Source organism: Danio rerio, chromosome 5 (assembly GCF_052040795.2).
Source record: "Danio rerio strain M-AB ecotype USA chromosome 5, GRCz13ab, whole genome shotgun sequence".
In the NCBI taxonomy this organism is placed as follows: Eukaryota; Metazoa; Chordata; class Actinopteri; order Cypriniformes; family Danionidae; genus Danio; species Danio rerio.
Genome location: NC_141025.1, coordinates 66,587,980 through 66,608,775, shown reverse-complemented (window position 1 = coordinate 66,608,775; position 20,796 = coordinate 66,587,980). Strand labels below are relative to the sequence as shown.

Below are 20,796 nucleotides of genomic sequence, written 5' to 3'. Positions count from 1 at the left end.
CGAACAACTCGACGGACTGGCTTTTTAAAGGCAAACGTTTTTGTCCAAAAACCACAACAGTTTTATGTAGCCCTAGTTTTACTTATGAAGCCTACTTATCACGAAAGTTTCAAAGAATGTTTTACTCCAGATAAATAATTTAACTATTGACACAAATTACTTAAACTGCTGTAATTGAGTAGTTTTTCTTATCTTGAGTACATTTTAGGGCACTATTGGTACTTTTACTCCACTAATTTCCTTCAACCTCACTACTGTATTTTTTCTCATTTATTAGTCGTGTGATTCCTGTCGAATTAAATCGCACATAGCAAGTAATTTACATAATGATAAACTACCTCAAGACATTAGCACTTAATAAATGCAGCAAACCATTTGGAAGCATTAAAAATATACAAAGATGTACAAAATCTTTACATCCATAGACCCAGAGACTGTTTAGATGCATGTCACTGATGAGAAGATGACGGATGTTTACTGTATGATGACTGAAATGGCCTTAAACACCCAGCATAGATATATCTATATATGACGTCAGATTGACGTTGTACCCCAACGTCTTGGGGACGTTGTATTTTGTTTGGAAATGAAAATCGGGTTAACATCAAAACCCAATGTCCAAACTAAACTCATCAAATATGAACGTCTAATAATGTTAAGGCTTGATGTTGTGTGGATGTTACCACTTTGACGTTCATCGGATGTTGGATTTTGTTTGGCTTACCTGACAAATAAATATCAGTATTTGCTGTCAATACGGCATTGGTTTAAGATGTTGGTTTTTGGTCACTTTCTAACAAAACCTAAAATCAACCAAATATCAACGTCATTTGACGTCTTTATTAGACATCAAAATAACATTGTCCATAGATGCTGGCTAGACATTGAATTTTGATCACCTGACATCACGACCTAAATCTATCCTAATATTAACATCTTATGACGTTGTATGCCTGCTGGGTAATAGCTAAATGCTCTACAGAATTTTACGTTTACACAAATCCACATCCACAAATTAAATTTAATGCATCAGCTACGGATTGACAATCCCTACCAAGGCCCACATTCCAGGCCTAAGTGTGCTTTCACGCACCAGTGTGGGTAGTTTGTGACCAGCGCTCTCTAGCGGCAGAACCAGATGGCTGCTGCCCTCATCGGACTATATCCACATCCCCTGTTGTGATGTTATGTCTATGTCTATGTGTGATCTCAGGGTTTTTTTTAATCACCTCTCTCTTCCCAAATGTATCTTATTTCCTCATTCTAAAAGCTACCTCTCATCTGACCTGTCTTCCCCTGAAATGTGTGATGTTTGTGTATGGTCGAGGGGATCCAATTTCACTCCATGTAAAAGTGTATGTGACAAATAAAGGCTTCATCATCAGCAGCAGCTTTTTACAGCGTAATACTCACTACTCTTGACTACTTTTAAAAGGGCTTCTTTTTATTCATACTTTGAGTAATATTTACAGAAGATAATTTTACTCTACTTGCACTACATTTTTAGGCAGGTGATGGTTCTTTTACTTAAGTATGATTGTTCAGTACTCTTTCCACCACTGGTGACACTGACCAAGTCACACACTCTTGATTTCCGGTTTGGTTTTATAGAAAACAGGAAAATACCAAAGACACTTTAATGTCTTGGGTTTTATTAGACTGCACAGATCAGTAACAGAACCTTAACACTCATTTAGTTTGATAAAACAACTGCTTCCTCCCCACATGATCACAACTAGAAGAATCAGAAGTGGTTGGCTGCATAATAAAAGCTCTGCTGCTTTCGTGCCACATCACTTTCTTCTCTCATCAGCAATTGGTTCAGCGCTCTCATTTTGCTTCGACAGCTTTCAGCCTAAAGGCCCATTATACAGTACTTCAAATTAAATAGAAGAACGAACTGAAATGACGTAATTTTAGAGTTATTTAAGAGTTATTTTAGAGTTTATTTGGGCAGTTCGAAACAGCTAACCAAAGCAAGCTTTTGGGTGAGTTCATTTCCGAGACACCTTTGAGCTACCATTGGTCTGTGTTGATTACGCAATCAGTGGGCGTGTTCTGGAACTCTGTCTTCTTTGATGTGCGATTGGTTACCCCGAATTGTTTCCACTGGGGTCAGACAGGAAAACAACATCCAAAACAACATTAGCCACATGAACACACTGGATAGTCAAGTAGCAGGGCTGGTACAGATGTATCTGGACATCTACGACCACTCGCAGAGAGATTTTAAAGACTCTGTGGTGTTCACACTGGATGAGAAGCCACCTTCGTCAATCCACATCTTTTCTATTGGTGGCGCCATTCAGTGTTTGTCCACAGCAATTAGGAAACAAGATTTGATGATGCACAATGGCACTTCTTATGGAAAAAAGTTGTTTGCCAGAGTTTAATGAAACGGTTCTTCTCTTCCAGCCACCATTGTTGTTTAGATGAACAGCGTGGTACATTTACAACTCCGCATATAGTGCGGGGGTGTTCGAAACAATACACGATTATCACTCAGACTTTTCGACTTCTTTTTGCCTCCAAACGAAGATTGAAGTAGTAAACATAGTATACTCTTCTTCATACTACCTTGAGAATAAGTTTTGAATACTTTAGCTCAATTCTTTTGTCAGATTATAGGGTGCATTGACACCTCTTACAGGAAACCTGTGCCACGAAAAAGGTCTGCTTTAAACTATTCCATATTTACTTCATCTCATTCACATCCTTCATTTAATTTTCCACTGGTACAAAGAATGTTTTTAAAAATAAAATTTAACAATAATAATAATTAGTTATTTGATTATTCCGACCTTAGAAATAATTGTTAATCTATTAAAATCTATAATATCTATAATGTATAACAAATTTTTAATTATATTTTTATAAATTGATAAATATTATTTAACAGTCTAATAATTTATGAACATTAAAAAAAATCCAACAACTATAACAATAATAATTAGGTACTATTATTTTGTGACTCGCGACGCAGTGGGGCAGTAGGTAGTGCTGTCGCCTCACAGCAAGAAGGTTGCTGGTTCAAGCCTCAACTGGGCCAGTTGCCATTTCTGTGTGGAGTTTGCATGTTCTCCCTGCATTTGCGTGGGTTTCCCCCGGGTGCTCCGGATTCTCCCACAGTCCAAAGACATGCGGTACAGGTGAATTGGGTAGGCTAAATTGTCGATAGTGTATGTGAATGAGTGTGTATGGGTTTCCCAGTGATGGGTTGCGGCTGGAAGGCCATCCGCTGCGTAAAACATATGCTGGATAAGTTGGCGGTTCATTCCGCTGTGGCGACCCCAGATTAATAAAGGGACTAAGCCGAAAAGAAAATGAATAAATGAATATTTTGTGACTACGTAAAATAGTAATAAATACTTTATAATCAATTAATTATTATTAGTAGTAGTATTAATAATAAATTAAACAAATAATAAAAATCAATGAATAATAAGAAGGCGACGTGGTAGCTCAGTGGTTAGCACTAGCAAAAAAGTCACTGGTTCAAGTCCTGGCTGGGTCAGTAGGCATTTCTGTGTGGAGTTTGCATGTTCTCTCCGTTTTGGTGTGGGTTTCCTCTGGTTTCCTCCACAGTCCAAAATGTGGTATAAGTAAATTGAAACTAAATTGGCCATAGTGTGTGTGTGTGTTTGAATGTCAGAGTGTATGGGTGTTTCCTAGTACTCGGTTCCAGCTGGAAGGGCATGTGCTGTGGATAAGTTGGCAGTTCATTAGGCTGTGGTGACCCCTGATAAATGAGGAAAGTCGAAGGAAAATAAATGAAAGAATGATTATTTCAATCTTGGAAATAATTGTTAATCAATTCAAATCTATAACTAATTTTAAATGGTAAATAATATATATTATTTAATAGACTAAATAATCCAAAAACTCAAACAAAAACGATTATAATGTAAAGTGTATATTTATATAGCGCATTTATTGCGTATGGCCATACACCCAAAGCGCTTCACAATCATGACCACCACCAATGTGGCGTGTAATTAGCCTAGCTATTATTGTTTGGTGACTCCTTATAATAGTGATACATTATTTATAATCATTTAATTATTATTAGTAGTAGTATTAATAAATTAAATATATTTAAATCAGATTAAAATTTGTTTAAAATGGACAGTAAAAAATGTATCAACATAAAAAGTAGCCCTAAATATACAAGTAAATGAATACACTGTAATGACTGAAAACAAAATGAAAATACATTATTATATTAAACATTATTTTACATCAATGTACACAATAAAATTTTAGCAGGCCTACTAAATTTCGTTCTTCAGTTCTTAAGAACCGACTCGCGTGACGACTCAGACTTCATCTGCCTGCAGTTTTGGAGAACAGTTTACTAACCTGGAGGAGGAGGCTCTTATCCACATGTTAAACAATAATTGATGTTTGCTTTGGCTTCAGAAATAGCGAAACAAGTGGACGCCATGTTGTTTATATACCCTCTACTTTTCTTTACCACTGAACGATGACTTTTTACAACAACAAAAAATTAAATGAAGGAAGCTTCAGTCAAAACGACCATTTATGGTCATCCCGTGAGCGACCGGAAGCTCAGAAAAACAGTCCAGCTGCTGTGGAATTTATGCGTTTCCGGTCATTACCGGCTGAAGGCCAGCTGAGCTGTTCACGACACGGGCACAGACAGACATTAAGCTGCTTAAAATGGAAATTATTATCATGTACTCTTTAATTTAAAATTCGTTAATGTTTTCAATCTTGAAGCAAACAAATTTAATACTACAATATACGCTTTAACATGAATAGGGGAGAGTGGGGACGGTTGCAACATGGGGTAGCAGTCGCAACAAGACTCATTCCTCCATTCAGGAATGAGTAAGAGCAGGGATGCCCAAACTTTTTAGTGTGAAGGGCCAAAACCAAACATCGTTAAGAGTCGTGGGCCAAAGGTAAATATACCCATATTAAATTAAAGTTGCCTAATTAATGTGATTAATGTAACTTCCTTATTAATTGAATAATATTTCAAAATAAATAGAAAACATTAAATCATATAAACTAATGCAGAATAACTTTTTAAAATGATAATTGAATGCAATAAACCATAAACAATCACATTTCTAAAGCAGTGGAGTTCAATGCTGAATACACTAAACGTTGAAACATCCCCGTCTTTCTTCATCAACCTCATTCATCATCCATTGTCAGGTGACAGTATGTACATTTAAACAAAATCTGGTTAATTTATGCCATTTAATTAAAAAAAACATTTAACTTCAGTTAGCTTTCAACAATAAAACATTGAAGCATTCCCATCATTCATCCTTTCTTCTCAGATGGGATGGCGGGCCAAATCAAAGGCAGTATGGGCAAACTTTGTCCCTCAGGCCCTAGTTTGTGCATCACTGAGCTACAGCGATGATATTCATACTACATGAAGAGTTTAGATGCAGAAACCTCTAAATAGCGTCTGAAATTTTCTTTTAAACTGGACATTTTTCTAGGCTCCTGAATGTAGGCTTAGTAATAACACTTTTATGTCAAAGAATAAATCCCTTTCATGGTCTTTGAAGGGAAATAACTCAACATAAGCAAAGGAGGCTGAGAAAAATGTTCATTTGCAATGGAAATTTCAGACAGCACTTTTTGCATCTGAACTCTTCACATATTCTCAATTACCCTCATTCTGACTTAGAGAAATCAGCCATATGTGACCATTCCTTTAGTATATAATCATTTTAAACTATTAACTTACATAGTTTAAATCACTGTTTTAAGCTTTGATTATGTATAGCTATCAAGTGTTAAAGCTATTGTATCTCCCCAGTATAGACAGTTTGATTATGGTTGCCAGAGTTGGGACAAGTAAAACATGCTGTTGCAACTGTTCCCGATTACAACAGTATTTTGAAGCTTGCCATATTAACAATGTACAATTTTTGTTTTATTACAGTTTCAGTGTAATTTAATAAAGAAATTGATTCTTTGATTAATTAAAGTTCAAAGAAGTAGTTTTGTAAAGGTTCTGTCTAGATTTTCAGTAAATAATATTGTTGTTCAGTTTTTTTAGGCCTGATGTATAGTTGGTTGTCGCTTGTTCTTTTAATAGTCTATTTATAAAGCCAATTTTACACACTTAACAATTAAAGCAATTTACATCTAGTCTGTTAACCAAAAAATTCGAATAAAATCCGATGTTTCAGATTTTTTTTATTATAATATTTTTTAATAACCTTATATTTTTTTATAAATCAAAATAAGAAAAGCTTAAGGAAATAAACAATAACATAAACAGAACAAACAAAAAATAAAAAAAAAAGGAACAAAGTCCATTTCACAATACACAAACAGTCGGACACAACATAATTCAGTATCATCCAGAAAGTATAATGAATTAAATATAAAAATATATATAGTTTACAGAGAAATGTGTGGGCTCCAATGCCACCTCTAATGAGTTACAAGTCAGGATTACTGATATAAAACATAATTGGGTTCCAGATTTTTAACAAAAAATCTATATTTTGTGTGTTTGCTATCCCATATCGCATTTCTTCCATGGCCAACACATAACTTAAGCATTTTATTGAATGTTGCAACTATCCCTGTGGGTTGTTGCAACATTTGACTTTGTCTGTTCAAGTTTAAATTCTGCACATATTCTCATTTATACAGTACACACATATTATACACTGTAAAGCCCAAAAAGTTAAAGTAACACAAACCGTTTGAGGAAACTGATTGCAACAAACCATTTAAGTTAAAAAACTAATCCTAATGAGTATTGTGAACTTAATCTATTTGAGTAAACAAAGGAATTTAAGCACAGTAAAACCCAAAGAATAAAGACAACTCAAACCAACTGAGTACTGTAAAACCCAATAAGTTAAGGCAACACAATGATGTGTTGTATTTATTGTACTGTAAGTGTATATTGTATTTGTTATAACTGTTCAATTTGTTACTTCCTGCCCAGAGACTACAGATGTAAATTAGCTTTAGCTAACTCATGTCATGTTGTCATGTCTAAGCACATGTCATGTTGTACATTGTCCCTGTATAAATAAATAAAGTAAATAAATAAACACAAATCGTTTGAGTAAACTGATTGCAACAAACTATTTGAGTTAAACAACTAATCTATATGAGTACTACGAACTTCCTCCATTTAAGTTGAAGTAATGAGGTATTTAATAAACTCATTACCTTCAACGCTGAGTTCAAAACACTTTTCAAATGAGTAGAATTAACTTTTAGTAAATTTTGAGTTACCTAAACTCATTTCATTTGATAAAGTTGAATGTTGGATTTTACAGTGTAGCAATGTGGATGGGTGTTTAATAAATGTGAGTTTATTATATAAAAATTTTGGGTTTCCACATAAAACTTAAGAAACTAAAGAAAATGCAAAACGTGTTGCAACTGTCCCCACTATACAAGAACATGTTAATAGAAAGAAGCAAGCAGATTTCTTATACTTTTCAGGTCTTTTTTATTTTTAGAATTGATTGATTGATTGATTGCTGCATGAACATACTTCCACAAACATGAGGAAATTAAAACATGCCTAAAATATCTTTACAAACAGGGTCAGAAAAGTAGGACTTTGTTAGGAGAGAACAAACCAATTCCATGACGAGGTGGAAACAAATAATCAGCTGGTAAGTTCTTAAATTCCTCATAACAACTAAAAGACTCCTTGCATGCTATTCATGCATGTAACTGCAGCTGTATGACAAAAACCTTCAATAAAAAAGCATACAGAAGTGAAACACAACATTGTGTTTTCTTCAAAAGAAGGAAAAGAACGAGAGAAGCTGACAGAGAGGTGGAGGAAAAAGGAGAAATATGTAGTGTAAAACAGTAAGAACATTCTTTCTTGTAAACATAAGGCACCACTTTAACTGCCAGGAGCTGTTAATAATAATAATGTTTACAAAACAATCTCATAATTACATGCTCGAAATATCAGTCTCAAACTAATAACGACAAACCAATGCATGAATATACAGATGCACCATTGTATTAAGTAATACTCATGCCCAAATGTATCAGTAAATAATATATTCAAACTGGTCACATGCTCAGTGATTTATGTTTAATAAATAAATCTTCAAAAGACTATATATATAAATCCAGATGCATATAATTTTTTTTTACATTGAACTCAAATAAAATATCTATGCATACAGCAAAAAAAAAAAAAAACTTATGAATGTGAATCAAATGTAAATCTTGCACCCATTTTACCTCATAAGACATTATCAGGAGCCACAGGTATTCATTTTGTTTTGCCTGTATGTTTTTGTCACTCTCAAAGTGCTGGCAGCCATTGACATGGATTATAAGAATCAGCAAGGACCACATTTGCAACTCAAATCATCTTTAATGTTCTGCTTAAGAAGAAAAGTCATCTACACTTTAGATGGTGAGTGAATGAACAGCGAATGAGCATTTTTGTGTGAACTGTTGCTTTAAGATGTAATTGTAATAACTGATAAACAGCAGAGGTAGAAAACAAACAGTTTAAAGATATATAAAACAACTTAAATAGTCCCATTATAATTTTCGAGTTACATTTATGCTTTTTGTGTTTAGAAAAAAAATGATGGAGTGTGTGTACTATTTATTAAAAGGTAGTAAAAGTCTGCAGTATCATTTAAATCGGTTATTGATGGCTGAGGTCAGCTTTTTCATTATTATTAATACTCTAATGCCACCTAGTGGACAAATACTAACCATCATCACCTTTAAGGGGAAAAAAAGAAGTAATGTTCCACATTTAAAAAATGACAGGAATACACATTTTAGTGAAATGCACAGTGCAAACATGTTGAACAATTACATATCATAAAAAGACAAACAACAAACCATCCAAAATGACAGACACGCGCGTGGAAAAGGCATTGAGAGACTGCGAATGGCAGATCTGTGTGGGATTCAGATCCAACAATGAAGTAATTCTGCTATTGATTTACAGAAAAAAAAAAAAAAAACATTAAATAAACATTAATAAACTATTCAAAAGATTTGGAATAATTCAGACTGTTTAATGTGTTTGAAAGAAGTTAAAAAAACGATGAATATAATACAATAAAAATGTATCATGCCATTTTTTTTAAATTTCAGTATGTTTAAATAAAAAAAAAAACTCTTTACTGTCACATGAAAATATTGTTTTATTGTTGAATAAAAGTATTAAATAATTATTTATTTTAAAAAGATAAATGGGAATATAGATCTTTTATTTATTTAATTATAAAACTGCATTGAATAATATAATGATATCTGAAGAAATCAATAATATAATATAATATAATATAATGATATCTGAAGAAATCAATATATATATATATATATATATATATATATATATATATATATATATATATATATATATATATATATATATATATATATATATATATATATATATGCCAAATGTGAAATGTCAGGAGTCTGAGTGTATGCTGTAAATAAAATTTCCCCACGGGGACAAATAAATTTAACAAATAAACAAACAAACAAACAAACTCACTCACTCACTCACTCACTCACTCACTCACTCTCACTCCCTCACTCACTCTCTCTCTCTCTCACTCACTCACTCTCTCTCTCTCACTCACTCACTCACTCACTCACTCACTCACTCACTCACTCACTCACTCACTATTTATATATTACATTTATTTTTGTGAGAATGTCTCACATGTAATGTGCAATCTTGCTGGTCCAATTACTGTATTGTACATTTCATATTTCTAATGTCAGCACAAATACACAAAAATACTACAAAATAAACATCAATGAAAAAATATTCTTGGTGGACACCCTGACCCTTGGTCAGGCCAAACAAGTCTTCCAGTTGCTCTTCCATAAGCATTATGCTGCAGTTCAGGATTTTTTAAGTTTTCAAAAAAAAAAAAAAGATAGTGATTGGATCTGAATATACATTAGTCAACAATTGAAGTGGATAAAATTGTCCTACTGAAGGACAAGAATGGGTGTTGCTGAATAGTTTTTGGACAACTTCGATGAAACATTTTGATCCACTTCAAATGTTGACTGCTATACTCTCCCAGATTTGATGGATAAATAGTTTACTCAAAGTGTATTGCAATTAGAGGTCATTTACCAATTCAGCAGACAATATAAACAATGTTAAATGTGTGTACTATTGTTTGATAATTGAATAAGCAGTTTTGAGTGTGATGAAAAAAGATTGAGAAGTTGTGAGAAATTTAAATGAGAATCGACTCATCAGTATTGATCAACAGGCCATATTCAATTTGTTTTTGTCCAAACTACAGACAATTGTACCCACTGTTTGCACACGTGAGCCAAAGCATTTGCAATTTGCTTAAATCAATAAGAAATGCCATTCTGAAGTGAAAAACCGAAGCAACTAAGAAAAACTGTAATGTCTTATCAATTAAATAAGTGGACCCTAAAATCTTTCAAATGCACGAAAAAATCCAAATTATTCCAAACATTTCCCCACCAATCCTGTGTATATAAATATTCAAATAAAACTGACTTAATAATAATAATAACAACAATAAAAATACACAGAGGAAGAGCTGACATGCAAATCCTAAGCATTTCATTTTAAAGTTAAAAGCACATGAAGGAAAAATGGTGATTCAAACCATTAGATCTGAAATTCCTTCAAATAAAATGAACCCATTTGAATCAATGCAGTAAGTTAATGCCATATTCCATCTTACCTTAATGCCAAACACACAGCGAAAACACCACAACTATCCTTACTCATGACTGCATTCCTCTAACTATCCATCTAAAAAACAAACATCTGTTCTAGTATACAAGAACAAAGCAATCTTTTTAGCATTTTCAGCTTTCTTTTCTGGTCTGTGTCGTAACAAGAGCATGTTTTTGAAGCCGCTCAGTGACGGAATAACACTGTGAATGACGTGAAATTCATTACAAACCAGCGTCCTTTCGTTTACGTTTGTAGTTCCAGAAAAACGTTTTTATTCTTCGATCTTTCCTCTTCCTCCACCGCAGCATGAGCTTCGTGAAGGTCTTGGAGAATGTCGAAGAGTTGTGACACTCCGTCAGATTTCTTCTGGTCTGAAAGATCAAAATTATGGTTCATATTGATTGACAAGAATAAGCATCATATTTATGTCAACACAACACAAGTAATCTTAAAAATAAGAATTGGTGTTAGTGCTGCTTTAATGTGGACTTTGGTTAAATATTACATTGAAATTAAGACTGAATTTGGATTATTAAAGAAAGCATTGTTATTAATGTATTATTTGAGCATTTATCAACATTTATTAATGATAAAGTGTGTTTACCTGAGAAAATACTAGGTTATATAAGGTTACAATGATTAAGGTTTTTAGTAGTTTTGCCATTTTGATATTTTTAATTATTTTTCTTAGTTATTATAATGACTTGAGCCTTCAAAAATCATTCAAAATAGATTTTTTTTTCTAGAAATATGTTGAAGACATTTTTTTTGCTGCGCATTATGTTTGTTGAAAATGTGATAATCTACCAGAGGTTTCGTTGGAAGTCTGTTAAATAAATCAAATTATTATTTAAAGCTTTTATTAAGCAAGAATGCAACAATATTACATTATATAGATATTCTGTAATAGCAGCACTCTTACAGCCTCTTCACCCTCCTGTATTACTCCGCCCACATAGAGTGACAGCAGACCAATAGACTCAATACAGTTTGACAAATATTGCAGCTGTTGGACAACATAATGTACTTTTGAGGCTTTTTTAGTCGAGAATGTAGTTGTAAGGATGGTGCCTATTTTAAATATTTAGAATTTCGGAGATTTAGCGCACCAGTGGCTATCAGCTTGGCACTGAGCAGAGCAAAGACGGTTTCGTCACAAAATGGTGACAGAGACCGCATAATAAGTCCTTAGAGGAAGAAAAACAGCATTTTGTACAGCTGAACAAATCATTATATAACAGGTGAGTGACACTAATTCGCTCTGTCTCTTTTGTATGTTGTAGTGCTGTATTTATACCATAGTAATCTTGCTTTGACTTTTTTGGGGTGTATTATAAAAATACTGGGAAATCTCTGTATATGGAGCTGTTCAGCCTTATCAATTGTTTTGTCATCACTTTAGATTCCACTTCAGGTGGGTGATGGGAGGTGGGGAGGGTGGGGAGGGGGTGGGGTGTCGCGGGGGCACTTTTGATCATTTTGGAAGGGCACTTTCTATCCAAGACTAAAAAGGGCATGTGCACTGCACAGGTTGAGCTCTATGTGTGCACGTGCCTGGGTCAGCTGCAGATGACTGAATAGTGGAAGAAAGTAGTTCTTGTACAAAAGTATTTTTGTGATATACACGGTTATGTCGTCAAACTGTTGTATATACGCAATATATCTGTATATCGTATACAGCTGTATATCGTCACTGTTGAGACACTTAAGCTCCTGGCCTGCGGCTTTGAGCCAAAGCACGGCTCCCACCAGTGCCAATATACAGCCATATCACACTACTACTGCTATATTATATTATATTATATTATGGGCGAAGCAGTGGCGCAGTAGGTAGTGCTGTCGCTTCACAGCAAGAAGGTCACTGGGCCACTGGTTCGAGCCTCGGCTCAGTTGGCGTTTCTGTTTGGAGTTTGCATGTTCTCCTTGCGTTCGCGTGGGTTTCCTCCGGGTGCTCCGGTTTCCCCCACAGTCCAAAGACATGCAGTACAGGTGAATTGGGTAGGCTAAATTGTCCGTAGTGTATGAGTATGTGTGTGAGTGTGTGTGTGTCCCAGAGATGGGTTGCAGCTGGAAGGGCATCCGCTGCGTAAAAACTTGCTGGATAAGTTGGCGGTTCATTCCGCTGTGGCGACCCCGGATTAATAAAGGGACTAAGCCGACAAGAAAATTAATGAATATTATATTATTATATTATAATTATATTATATTATATTTATAAGAGTGAAAGTATATAAGTTCTTAAGTATAAAAAATTCTAAAAGAATCCTTGAAAAAAAAAATGGTTTCCAAAAAATAGAATATTAAGAACCCTTATAAATAAAAGATAACTGAGCAGTAAATAACAATATGTGGGTATTTCTGAAGGATCATGTGATACTGATGTCTGGAGTAAATGTAATAAATGTATTTTAACATTAAATATATTTAAACATTAAAAAGTCATATTTCACAATATTACTTTTTTATTGCATTTTGGATGATTATTGCATTTTTATAATTTTATTTTATTTTATAAAATATATATTTTTTAATTTTATAATCATTTTTATTTTTAATTTATAATTATATATTTAATATTAATTTTTTATTATATTATATTATGTTATATTATATTATATTATATTACCTTTTTATATTTCTGAGCATAAGCAATGTCTTTCAAAAACATATAAAATATGTAATTATTATTATTACTATTAAAACTTTTGACTGACATTATATATACTTTTTTTTTAATTTTTCTGTTACTAAAAATGTTATTTTTAATAGTTTTAAATTATGTTAATGAAACCAACATTGAAGAAAGCTAAGCGGAGTCTCTCACCTCTTCCTGAATCTGCCTCCTGAATTCCCTGCTGCTCTCGCAACTTATAATACTTATCTCTGCCAAAAGAAAGCACAAAACACCATTTTAGCACTTCTAGACTTACACTGACATACATTTGAGAAAAACATATACAAAGAAGTAATACAAAACCAATACAAACATGTTCAACTACTGTGTATAATTACATTTTTATAACTAAATTCTATTATTATTATTATATTTATGCATAATTAAATGCACAATTCAGTGTGTTAATGTCACCTAATGTCACTATAAGACATGTTGATTCTGAGTTGCAGATGAACTTACTCAATTGTGCATATATTTTAGATAAACACATAGCTAAAGCAGTTCCTGACATTTCCATATCACTTTGTTTTGCATGATTTCACAACCTGCACTTAAAAAAAAATCTGTTAATTATCTGTTCCATATTTTGTGATTCACAAGTGTTTTCTGTTTATTTACGGTTGTGAATTATATTATGGGATGTTGATCTCAGCTCGGTTGATTTTTGATGTCGAAATTTCAACTTTAACAAAGTGACTTTTATTGACATGTTAGCAGTTTAAAATAACCTAATGTAAATGAAAAAGTATATAGAGAAATAAGTCTGTAAAATAACAAAAAAATGTAGCTTGTTTGTTACAAGGTTTCTGTCCCATTATATAAAACCCCAACCCAGATGATATAGCCCATTAAACTATTAAAAATGTGAGTAAAAGCCACTTTTTCAAACTTTAAAGTTGTTGGAAGACAGATCAAGGTCCCATAAAACAATTCAAAACATAAAAAGAATGCTTTGCATAAGATGGGCATGAAACTAGTCCTAAACATAGAAGTGGTTTGAGAATAAAAACCTGACAAATGTTTTGAAAACATCTGAACAATGTCTTTAGACGAGGCGATCATAGTAAATCTAGAGACGGGGTGCAAAAACTTTTTCTTTTAATAAGGGCCAAAAACAAACTGTGGTGAGTAGGGTGGGGCTGAGAGCTGTGACGGCGTACGAGACGGGTGGCATGAATGAGATAATCAGAGACACCAAGATGCATCACCTGCCCTGGAAGCTTAAATGAGAAGAGACGCCAGAGCTAGACGAGAGAGTTTTATTTTTCATTAAAAATTATTTAAAAGTTTGTCGGTTCTCAGCCTCCTTATTCCCGTTGGCCAGGCAGTCATCTAACTTTATTACACCAACCTTGATTGAGGCTAGTGGGCTGAAGGTAAATATAGTTATGGTCAATTTTCTAATTTATTTAGTGAAGTTTCACAAACTAAAGCTGCGGTCACACTGGGCTTTTCCTCCAATGGCCTTTTATTCATACGCACGCAAATGCGTCAGACCGGAAACGCGGGGTCATGCATCAAATCGCATCACTTGACTGTGTGAGACTAACTGAGGATCAAAAATGACCTCTCTGGACAGAAATTTAAAACATAGAGCAATCGCTCGCTTTTTTAATGCCTAATAATATTGTTTATTCCTGCCCCTTTTCGCAGCGCCACACGACAGAATTTCGCACACACAAACTCTTGTGTGACCTTAGCTTAATTTCGAGAGGAGCACGTGATATGATTGATCGCCGCTGGCCTCTCATCTGTAATCATTAGTAAGGCAACCAGATTAATCTAAACTCACTAGAAGTAGCCTGTCTAAAACTACTCCCTATCTTTGTTTTCTGAAGAAACCCCCCATCCACCCCATCCACCCTGCTATTATTATCAAGCAATATCTAAGTGTGAAGTCTTAAAATAATATTTAAAAATAACTGGAAAGCATTGCTTTATATTAACCATACAGCATTTTAAAAAAACATTTTATAATGAACTTATTACAGTAAAAACATAAACACATCTCATTTATAACATAATGCAGTTACACTAGTTTTTGCTTTGATTTGCTCATCTATGTTTTTTGGCATTGTCTTCTATTCATCTGTAACGTGAAGTGACGTTGAGAACAGAGGTGCGGATCCAAATGCAGAGTCTTTATTGAACAGAGAATGTTCAGGCAAGCAACGGTCAACACAGGAGCAAACAGATGTAAAAGGGCAATTCAGAGTCATAGTCAAAATAACAGGCAGATGGTCAAAAAAGGCAGGCAGCATACAACGAAAACAAACACAACATAGCGAGGGTCAAAAACAAAGCAAGACAAAGGAAAACACGTTGTAATGTTCACTCACAGTTCAACATAACTAAGCAAAGTCTGTGTGTTTGTGTTCTGCGTATATAGCCCTGAAATCAGTCCATGAGCAGCTTCAGCTTTGTGTTTGCCATCAGTCAGGATCAGGAACCGGTGTGAGTGTGTGTGTGATGCATGACTGGAATTGTAGTTCATAAATGGCAAATTTGTAGTTCTATGTGATCTGTGTTTACCAGTGATCTCTCCACAGGTTGGATCGCTGGTGACCATGACACCGTCGAGTGACATTGTTTACATTTTTAAAAATCTGATTCATTTACATTTAATTGAAACATTTGATTTTAGTTAGCTTTTTTTGTAGTTCAGCAATAAAACAAACAAAAAACGTTACATCGAATTAGAAATGCGTTCTCGTTTAAAGGCATTCGCCCCAACCCTCTCCATCCTTTTCACTTTCTTCTCAGATGGGATGGTGGGCCAAATCAAAGGTTACAATTAGCCAACTTTGTCCTGAAGGCCCGACTCTGGGCATCTCTGATCTAGAATAACTGACAACAGTCTTTTGAATTATTCGAAAATAATGTACACGCCAAGGTGTAATGGTTATTCTGATTCCACCGAGATAAAATCAGCTGTGTATTGTTTGCAAATAATTGAACGGTACATCGTAGATTGTTTCTCACTTACCGCATGGCATGCTGGACGCTGCTGAGATGCTGATAGATGAGCTGAGCCTCCAGATCTGGGTCCAGTGGGTCGTACCATTCCTGCAGAGTCACTCCATGTCGGGTTTTATCACAGCCGGGGTCTACGAACAAAGAGTTCAGTCAGTAAAGACACTTTTTTTTAAAGTGCAAAAGTGGCTGCCCCCATTTTGAGCACTCTACATTACACCACTTAAAATCGTAAACCAACCAATTATTGGGATAATCATAATATTACAAACTTCAAATCAACTAATTATATCAACATCACAAGTGCCAAAACCAGATTTACCAGGTTAAATGTGCCAATCTGAAAAAGTATATATACACTCAAATTATTTTTGCTGCTTCTTCAAACTACTTATTGAAAATGAGCTGAATCGACACAATTCCTGAGGCTTTTTTGGATATCCTAATTGTTTTATATATGTATAATCCACTTAAATTTAATAGTTAATACATTTAATAATAGTTACGTTTTGTAATTAATCATGATTAATAATAAAAAAAGTGTGATTAATTATGTTAATTTTTTTAATTATTTGACAGCCCTAATAAAAATATCTCTTTAATAAATCAGTTTTGTTTAAACACACAACATTTATTGCCTAAATTTTCCGAGAAAGGATATTAAAATGGGGTGTACACATTTATGATGAGCACTGTACATTTAAAATACATTAAAATAGGAATATCATTTTAAATTATAATAAAATTGTGCTGTATATATATATATATATATATATATATATATATATATATATATATATATATATATATATATATATATATATATATATATAAATGCAGCCTACGGAAAAAAACATTAGCTCAATACTAGCTAAAACACAGTGTAATATTTTGCAGTACCTGATTTCTCCTTCTGATGGCAGCAGCTCCATCTGTCTGCTTTGTAGATGCCGGGATGAAAGCAGCTCATAGTGTTTGTGTTGTGACTGCAGGCTTTTCTGAGAGCCGACAGCCAGTGATTCAACTCATTTACACTCTGCAGACAAAGAGTTTTAAACAATGAAACATCAAATAAGCCTTTTTAGCTTTTTCAGGCCCCATTCTTACAGTCTCGCCAAACAACAAACAAGTGTCTGAGAATCAGTGCCTATGAAAAGCCTCATTGAGGATTTCTTTGTATATGGAGTGAAGCACTAACTTTGCAGTCGAGGTATAGGGTCTCCTGCTGGCCTGAGTCTTCACTGGAGATGATCTGCATGACGTTGGCACTGCCGAAACACTTCTCCTCCACCTTCTCTACCGCACGGATCTTTGGCAGGGAAATAGATGAGCTCTTCTATAGAGTCAAAGACCAAACGCCTGGTTAATATAGCTTTAAGGGTTTTTATCAACATAATATTCAATATTTTTAATTATTAAAATATATATATACAGTTGAGGTCAGAATTATTGGCCTCCTTTTGATTTTCTTTTTCCTTTTTTTGAATTATTCCCAAATGATGTATTACAGAGCAAGGACATTTTCACAGTATGTCTGATAATAATTTTTCTTCTGGAAAAAGTCTTATTTGTTTTATTTCGGCTAGAATAAAAGCAGTTTTAAATTTTTTAAAAACCATTTTAAGGTCAAAATCATCAGCCCCTTTAAGATATATATATATATATATATATATATATATATATATATATATATATATATATATATATATATATATATATATATATTAAGGGTGGAGCCGAACCCGAATACGGTATTCGGAAAGGCACGAATAGCGTGTTTTTACGAATACTTGATTCGAACAAATACTTGAAAAATTATTTGTATTCGGGAGCAAGAAAAACACTATATCAAAAAGCAGCGTTTCCTCATGAGACCACAGTGCATGCCCGCGTGAGAGAGAGAGAGAGTGAGTGAGAGAGAGAGAGAGAGAGAGAGAGAGAGAGAGAGAGAGAGAGAGAGAGGCAAAACGCGCCAAAGCCCGAAACTGAAAGCGAGACGTGACTTTTAAGGGGCTGTTTCATATGGATTTATTAATCATTCTTACTGTTCAGTGATCGCAAACTGCCGTAGTTTATTAAAGACGCAAACTCCTCACTGCACGTCAGCTGCGCGCCTTCAGCAGACCTCCTCATTCCTGCAGCACGAGAGCTTATGATTGTTTATGCGCGCCAAAAGTGGCGGATCTGTCCGGTAAAATATCTGACTGCGTGTCCCCGCATCCCTAAGGACTGTTTGGCGAAATATTTGACTGCATGTCACTCCATAACAAACGACTGAAAGGATATAACTAGAGAACTCTCCACTGTGCTACTGGATGAGAGCGTGTGGCAAGCCGTTTTAGCATTTAAACCTTGTTCAGACTATCCATAAATATATTTAGAGATTTCTCTAATTATATTTTGACTTGTCATAATTATAATTCGACTAGTCAGATTGGAAATATCTGCAAATATATTATGATAGACTAGTCATATTCCTCCATTGACTTCCATTGAAAAATATTTGCAGATATCTCTAAATAAGTTTTGACTAGTCACAATTGTAATTAGAGATATCTCCAAATGAATTTTGACTAGTCAAAAATCCAATTCAAGATATCTACAACTGTAATTAGACTTTTAGTAAATAATTAGAGATATCTTTAATTATATTTGTAAATATCTCTAAATATGATGAATTAAAGATATCTCTAAATGTATTATGACTAGTAAAAACTCAGAGATATCAATTACAATTGTTACTAGTCAAAATTCATCTGATTTCGTACTAGTACAATTGTAATTGCAGATATGTCTAATTGTCATTCTGAGTAGTGGAATTATAATTATGACTAGTCAAAATATAATTAGAGATATCTCTAATATATTTATGGAGTCAGAACAAAGATTTAAATGCTAAAAAGGCTTGCCATAGAGAGCGCTTCTCACTGAACAGAGCACCGCGCAGCCTTCTATGTAATGTATTATCACATGCACTAAAAGCATCCTAAAAGCATCAACACAGCCACATTCTGCCCCAGCAAGTCAGTTTCAAACATAAAAAAAAACAAACAAACAAACTTTGTGTCTTTTTTTGTGGCTGGCAGATGACAATAGCAGGGCTGTATCTATATAGAATACTTTTGTTCTGCCAGATCTCCCGGGCAGGGTTTTATTTAGATTTATTTAGTTAATATTAGTTTTTGGAATTCTGTGCATTGGGAAGAAGTTCTTTCAGAAGAAGAACAGTTTTTTGAAGTATTATTTGTTTTTATTATCTATTCAGTATCCTTCAACAAGAACGGTGGTGGTGGGGTTCATAATATTCACAATGGTATTTTATTAGTTGTTGGTTTAACCATGGATGAGATAATGGCTTCTATGTTATTTTCTTTTCAATGACATTTCTTATCACATGTTCAAAAACAACAGCCAATATTGCATATCTATAATTTATATAATGGGTATAATTAAACAATACTTTCACTATAACGTAAATTAGAAGTGTAATAGAAAAAATATATATATTTGCGCCATTTTGAATTTTACTCGAATACAAATACAAATACAAATACTTTTCCCCCCTCAACAAATACAAATACAAATACAAATACCGGCTGCTCCGCACATCCCTAATATATATATATATATATATATATATATATATATATATATATATATATATATATATATATATATATATATATATATATATATTCGATAGTCTACAGAACAAACCATCATTATACAATGACTTGCCTAATTACCGTATCCTGCCTAGTTAACCTAATTAACCTAATTAAACCTTTTAATGTATCTTTAAGCTGTATAGAAGTGTTTAATATGTGTAGTGAAATATTATTTATTGTCATCATGGCAAAGATAAAATAAATCAGTTATTAGAAATAAGTTATTAAGACTATTATGTTTAGAAATGTGTTTAAAAAATTCTTCTCTCTCTTAAACAAAAAAATTTGGGGGGAAAATAAACAGGGGGGCTAATAATTCTGACTTCATCTGTATATTTAATAAATAGATTCTATATAACAGGGGTGCCCAAACTCAGTCATGAAGGGCCGGGGTCCTGCAAAGTTTAGTTCCAACCCTAATTAGACACACATAGGCTAGCTAATTAAGCTCTTATTTTATTTCTAGAAACTTTTTTTATTTATTTATATATTTATTTATTTATTTATTTATTCTAGAAGAGTTTAGGGACCCCTGTTAAAGGATCTATATTCTAAAAATATTAATAAAATATATAATAATCACATAAATAATACTAAAACAACAGTGGTAAACACTGTCACTGTTTATCTTGAAAAAATACATAACAGAATATTTTTCAGATAGAGCGTCAGGGTTTAGGGCAAAGATATTGCAAAAATCTTCATAAAATAAAAAAGTAATCTTAATGATAGCAAAAATATGCTGAAGTGCTAGAATGTGTAGCTGGAAATAATAAACA

The 20,796-nt window shown here is 33.5% G+C and overlaps 3 protein-coding genes across 10 annotated transcripts in view; 1 reads left to right on the top strand and 2 right to left on the bottom strand.

Annotated features, from left to right (window-relative positions):
• The window catches only part of clip2 (CAP-GLY domain containing linker protein 2), an 86,735-nt gene extending 82,166 nt beyond the window's left edge, over positions 1 to 4,569 (bottom strand). For all 3 annotated transcript variants that reach the window (XM_087254389.2, XM_087254392.2, XM_087254395.2), the window contains exon 1: positions 4,360 to 4,569. The gene's annotated coding sequence lies outside the window, so the exon portion shown is untranslated. The remainder of the gene's footprint in view (positions 1 to 4,359) is intronic.
• mcama (melanoma cell adhesion molecule a) overlaps positions 1 to 20,796 on the top strand; it is a 638,953-nt gene that overhangs the window by 92,839 nt on the left and 525,318 nt on the right. The window lies entirely within an intron of this gene.
• rasa4 (RAS p21 protein activator 4) overlaps positions 9,662 to 20,796 on the bottom strand; it is a 100,194-nt gene continuing 89,059 nt past the window's right edge. The window contains exons 17-21 of one of the 3 annotated variants that reach the window (XM_087252599.1): positions 17,548 to 17,685; positions 17,250 to 17,385; positions 16,363 to 16,483; positions 13,524 to 13,582; positions 9,662 to 11,070 (exon numbers count right to left, since the gene is read on the bottom strand). In XM_087252599.1, coding sequence (XP_087108725.1) covers positions 10,943 to 11,070; positions 13,524 to 13,582; positions 16,363 to 16,483; positions 17,250 to 17,385; positions 17,548 to 17,685 — 582 coding nt within the window. In that variant the 3' untranslated portion in view covers positions 9,662 to 10,942. 3 annotated transcript variants of the gene reach the window in all.